Genomic DNA, 6,418 nt, shown 5'->3' with positions numbered 1-6,418 from the left:
GGTGGCGGCTTTTAGTTCTTCCTCGTTCACAGTTCAGAGACGGGAAGACCCTAGACCGCGCACCCGCTGAGACGCCTTTTTGTTTGTTTAATGTATTTTTATTGATGTCGGAGAGGAAGGGAAGAGAGGGAGAGAGAGAAACATCCGTGATGAGAGAGAACCATGGACCCCTGCCTCCTCCGTGCCCCCTGCTGCAGGTCCGTCCGCAGGCCGGCGCTCTGTCCACTGAGCCACACCAGCCAGTGCAGTTTCTAAAGGTTTTATACCGGGGCACAGACTTCTGGGAGGAGTAGGTGAGAAGATAGTTACTTGATCTGACCTCAGAAATAAAAAAAACTACCCCCTGACGGGTTTGGCTCAGTGGATAGAGCATCGGCCTGCGGACTGGAGGGTCCCGGGTTTGATTCCGGTCAAGGGCATGTACCTTTGTTGCTGGCGCATCCCCAGTGCGGGGTGTGCAGGAGGCAGCTGATGGATGTTTCTAACTCTCTGTCCCTCTCCCTTCCTCTCTGTAAAAAATCAATAAAATATATTTTTTAAAAAAGAAATAAACTAAATGTAAGGAAGCGACATGAATTAATTCTTAGACTTTTCCTGCTTCTAATTTTTGTCACAGTCTTTCTTTTAAAAAATATGGCTTTCAGAGATAAATATTAAATTAACAGACATGCACTTAGGGGGACTATACACAGGTGATTTTATAAAAATTGATATTAAAGACACATCGATTTGTTCCACTTATACATTCATCGGTTGATTTTTTTAAAATATATTTTTATTGATTTCAGTGAGGAAAGGAGGGGAGAGAGAAACATCAATGATGAGAGAGAATCATGGGTTGGCTGCCTCCTGCACGCCCCCCACTGGGGATCGAGCCCACAACCCCGCATTTGCCTGATGGGGAATCGAACCCTGACCTCCTGGTTCACAGGTCGGGGCTCAACCACGGAGCCACGCTGTCAGGGCTCATCGGTTGATTCTTGTATGTGCCCTGACCCGGGACTCAAACCTGCCACCTTGGCTGTACTGTAAGATTCTCCAACCCACTAAGCCACACCATTCATGGATGTTTAATTTTCTTGTTCCCATTTTTTTTTTTACTTGTTTCTTCTTTACTCCTAGAAGAGCTAAGTTCTGAATGTTCTTGTGGAAATTATTTGTTGACATGAAGATTCTTCAGTCTGAAATTTTAAAAATATGTTCAAATTTTTAGCAATTTCAGTTAAATAAGTAACATTTGACCTCATCCTCCTATCTGATAATAGACAAACATGCTAATTGACCATACCTTTGCTATGCCCCCAGGCTAATCAGCACGATATGCAAATTAACCACCAACAAAGATGGCGGCTAATTTGCATGCTGCAGACAGGGTGGGACAGCACCATCCTGCCTGCCCTGCTGCCATCCGGGCCTGCTATCTGTGACCTGGGTGCCAGGCGTCCCGTGTGCGACCTGACCCAGGGCGGCACCCCAACCCCCAATTGGCCCTGCCATGTGCGGGACCCGGGGAGGCGGGGCAGGCACCGAGGGATCGGGCCTGCCATCTGCCACCCAGGGAGTGGGCCTAAGCCAGCAGGTGGTTATCTCCCGAGGGGTCCCAGACTGTGAGAGGGCACAAGTGGGGCTGAGGGTCACCCCCCCTACCCCTCCTCCCCCGCCAGTGCACAAATTTTTGTGCACCGGGCCTCTAGTTTTAAATAAATTAGCAAGTGGTGATAAAACATGCATATTGCTATGTATATTGTATGTGTAATTACATCATTATTAATTCATATAAAATTGAGGAAGGAGATTCCCTAGATTTTTTTAGCTGACTAAGATAAAATTAGAAAAATTTCGTTTCCTGAATATTTTGAAATAGCATCTTCACCTGGAGCCTTTTCTCACTTAGGCTGGAGGCAAAGCTGGTAAGGACAGTGGGAAGGCCAAGGCGAAGGCAGTGTCTCGCTCGCAGAGGGCTGGGCTACAGGTAATGTATCCACGATATTGTAATTCATTATTAAATTCTTTACTGTTGCAATTTCACGACCCTTAGAAGTTCATTAATTACAAAAATATACTACTACTGACCTTTAATAATGAGATTAATTGGTCAAAATTTAAATCATAAAGCAATTATCTTTTAATTTGTATTCTCTTCTTCCAAACGAGAACAGTTATGAAGAGGTCTAAAATAAATTCGGTAAATTTGCTCTCTTAAAATCTATTGTTTCTAGATTATAACTATGTTTCTGATTATTTTATAAATTGTATCAAAATACTAAATATTTCCAAACTTCAGATATTTGAATAATTGCACCTTTAATCCACAGACTAAAAATTTTCTGGATGAGTAAGAATTATTCTGTATATATGAGACAGTTTGTAAACAGGAAAGCTCGAAGGCCAAACTGTAAGGTTTGGATTTTATCCTCTTGGCAGTGGTGAACCACTGAAAGTTTTTGAACAAGAGGCTGACATGATCTAGATGGTACTGCAGGAACTTACACTTGATGGGTACATTCTATATTTTAATTCATTGTGTAAATTTCTATTAGAATTTATGTGAAGTGGGAGATGGAAGACAGGTGGAGGCTATTGCAGTGGTTTTAGGAGTAAGGTAATACATACTTGAATTAAGAGAGATGGATGGGAATAGGAGTCATTCATGTGCTCCAAAAAAATGGGAGGAGAGGTATGGTGTTGAGAGGAAAGTCAGAGGTTTCTGTAAGTCTTAGAACTGAGAGACACAGGAGCTTGTAGTTATAAGATTTAAGAATTTAAGTGGAGTCATTTTGGAGTTCTACCAAAACAGCCACATGAAAATGTCCAAAAATTATAGATTTTGAGTCCAGCTTTCCAAGTGAGGTGATAGAAAGAATTACAAATTTAAAATCATTTCTGTAAAATTGGTAGTTCATGCTATAAATGAGTTTCTAAGTAGAGCACAGCAAAGGAACACACGGATAGTGGTGAACCCCTGAGAAACACACAGAAAAGACTGAGGAGCAGCAGAGTTTGGAGTTAGTATTAGAACTCTGTCATCTGCAATCCAAGAAAAGATGTTTTTGAGGCCTCACTCTGCCACAGGACAATCCGGATCACCGAGATGCATGGGGAAGTCAGTTCCAGCCCTACCCCCATCCCAGATGGCGCCTTTTCTCCTTAAGGTTGCCATCTAGAGGCGGCTAATACATTTGGTCATTACAATGTTACCCCTCGTCTTCCAGAATGGTACTAACGTTTGGGAGAAAATAGGTAACAAGAAAGAAAGGGTTTCAGGATTTGCTTTTAAATTTTGCCTTCCACAAGCAGGTATCTAGGCTGTAACGGGAGCACTTGGTTTAGACACGTGGAGAGGTTTTGAGCGAAGTGCGCAGAAGGAAAGGAGCCTGTGGAGAGGAAGCTGTTGGAATGGTGGGGCCAGGGCCGGGGTAAGGAGGATCCATAACACGTTGGTAGAGGATAGTCAAGTGTGCAGATCAGGGGGAGCAGGGTATTTTGGGAATGAGGGTGTAAACAATGGAAGAATGGTGCTTTAGAGAATACTTTGTTTGTTTCTGCTCAAACCCATGTAGATTAAGACCTTACATATTTAATAAGTGTGTTAGCAAATGGTGTTGGTTTTTGTCAGGTCACCTCTTGAAACAGAAGGAATGTGTTGGAGGTTCAGAGTTGCGCGAGGCTGCTAGGTGAAGGAATTAACAAGACATGAATGTGATGATGAGGCCACATGGAATGTGCAGTTGATGCCTGCAGAGCAGTTTCTCTTTATGTTACAATGACCTTCCATGTGATGCAGGAACAATTATAAACCCTGTGGTGGTTTGTGTTCTTTTAACTTAGATTCTCTTCTCAGGAGGGTAAAAGCATGCATGAAGATTTGGGGCTAAATATGAGGATACAACACAGGCCCTGTTAATTGCCAAATAAGTTTGGCTTCTAATGTGGGTAATGAACTTGTTTAACTCCTGCTTTCCTCATTGTTTGCCTCTGATTACGCTCCGTGGTGTGGCGAAGGCTCCTCGGTGCCTCCATTCAGACGGTATCTCTTTCAGTTTCCCGTGGGCCGCATCCACAGACATTTGAAGACTCGCACCACAAGCCATGGAAGGGTCGGCGCCACCGCGGCCGTGTACAGTGCCGCAATCCTGGAGTACCTCACTGCTGAGGTGTGTAGGGGATGTTAGACATGGAAGTGCAAAAGTACGAGCCTAGAAAAGGCTGGATATAGGAGTTTAAAACAAATAAGACACATCTGCTTGTTGGTGTCTCTCTTTTTTTTAAATATGTTTTTATTGATTTTAGAGAGAGGAAGGGAGAAGGAGAAAGATGGAAACATCAACCTGCTGCCTCCTGCGTGCTCCCTGCTGGCAGCAGTTTTAAATGTCTTAATCGGCCTGTTACCCAGCAGCAGTGTCAAAGAGAACCTTGGTTTACTCGTTCTCAAAATTAAGCAAGGGTCATCCATCCATATTTTTAAGTGACTGCCAAAGGAATTTAAATACTATACTTTTAGTGAACTCTGAAGTAAGTATATAATCAGTAGAAGTTACAGCATAATCTCTTTTTTTAAAAATATATTTTATTGATTTTTTTACAGAGAGGAAGGGAGAGAGATAGTTAGAAACATTGATGAGAGAGAAACATTGATCAGCTGCCTTCTGCACATCTCCCACTAGGGATATGCCTGCAACCAAGGCACATGCCCTTGATCGGAATCAAACCCGGGACCCCTCAGTCCGCAGGCCAACGCTCCATCCACTGAGCCAAACCGGTCTCGGCCCAGGAATTTTTTAGAAACTGATTTCTAGAAAGAGAGAGAGAAATATTGATGTGCGAGCAGAACATCAATTGCCTGCTCCTGCATACCCCGTACCTGGAGGGCGCCCAAAATCCAGGCATGTGCCCCCATCAGGAATCACAACAGCAACCTTTTGGTGCCCAACCAATTTGAGCCACACGGGCTATGGCTGGGCAAGAGTTCTTATTTACTGGGTCATGGACCACCACTTCCTCCGTCCGAGCCCCTCCTAAGGAAAATGTGCTTGTGAAACTCCATGAGTTGTATCCCAAGCAAGTCAAGTGCTAGAGGTTGCCAACCTAGTAGAAACAGACGGTGGTTTTTACTTGAAAAAGATTTAGGTTCAACCTATATGTTAATTATCTTTGCTGTCTTTTCATTAACCTTACCCAGGTCATTTGTGTCCTGTTGTACATTTAAGATGAAATTACCAGTGGCCCTGGTCAGGTAGCTCAGTTGGCTAGAGCATCATCCAAGGTCACGGGTTCGATTTCTGGTCAGGGCACATTCCCAGGTTTTGGGTTCAATCCCCAGTAAGGGAGCATATGCAGGCAGTAGCCCATCAATGTTCTGCCTCACATCTGTATTTCTCTTTCTCCCTCTCCCTTCCTTTCTAAAAATCAATAAAATTAGCTCTGGCTGGTCTGGCTCAGTGGATAGAGCATCGGCCTTCGAACAAGGGTCCCGGGGTCGATTCTAGTCAAGGGCACATGCCTGGGTTGCAGGCTCGATCCCCATTAGGGGGCAGCTGATCAATGATTCTCATCACTGATGTTTTCCCCTCTCCCTTCCTCTCTCAAATCAATAAAAATATATTTAAAAAAATAATAGTAAAGATACAGGTGCCAGACCAGAGTCCCAAGGAAAATGAGATGGGATTCTGGTAGATTTTAACCCCTTCCCCGGCAGAAACGTGTATACACGTTTTCACAAAATGTTCTTTTTTCAGTCGTCGACGAGTATACTCGTCTAAAAGCTTTACCTTCAAAAACCAGCTACATACGTACCATTCTAAATAATTTCATCTAGAAACTTTCTGAGGAAATACTATTCTTAACCACAAAAATGGGAAGAAAAAATAATTACAAACTGTTTTCATAACCAGCATCAAAAATACTATATAGAACCAAAATAAAAAAATTAGTCTGAAAAAGAAACGTTTCTAACAAAGAAATTATTGGGGAAGGGGTTAAAGCATGCCGGTTACTTCAGATGTACAACAAGGCTTCCTACGCTCTCAGTGCAGAGGGTCTGTGGAATTATTTTTGTAGTCTATCAAAGGGTTTATAATGCCAGTGTGGTCTTTAGAGGGCTTCTAGCTTATTGTGTACATACTAGTATAATAGGACCCAGTGATGTTAAAAACTCTGAATAAAAATAACTTCTTAAAAATCCATTTATTTTTTCCATTCAATTTTAGAGGGAGTGGAGGGTGAGAGAGAGAAAACATTGGTCCATGGGCTGACACTAACCACTGAACACACCAGCCAGGGTGATGAAAAAAATTTTTTTTTTTCTAAATGTATTTTATTGATTTTTTACAGAGAGGAAGGGAGAGAGATAGAGTTAGAAACATCGATGAGAGAGAAACATCGATCAGCTGCCTCCTGCACATCTCCCACTGGGGATGTG

General features: G+C 42.9%; 1 protein-coding gene across 1 annotated transcript in view; it reads left to right on the top strand.

Moving 5' to 3' along the window:
- The window catches only part of LOC102758852 (histone H2A.V), a 27,282-nt gene that overhangs the window by 18,300 nt on the left and 2,564 nt on the right, over positions 1-6,418 (top strand). Inside the window, exons 2-3 of the mRNA XM_006770399.2 lie at positions 1,895-1,972; positions 4,041-4,154. Coding sequence (XP_006770462.1) covers positions 1,895-1,972; positions 4,041-4,154 — 192 coding nt within the window. The remainder of the gene's footprint in view (positions 1-1,894; positions 1,973-4,040; positions 4,155-6,418) is intronic.

Source organism: Myotis davidii, unplaced genomic scaffold, assembly GCF_000327345.1.
Source record: "Myotis davidii unplaced genomic scaffold, ASM32734v1 scaffold1364, whole genome shotgun sequence".
NCBI classification, from domain to species: domain Eukaryota; kingdom Metazoa; phylum Chordata; class Mammalia; order Chiroptera; family Vespertilionidae; genus Myotis; species Myotis davidii.
The sequence above is the reverse complement of the archived record's forward strand: the minus strand, read 5'-3'. Positions and strand labels throughout refer to the sequence as shown.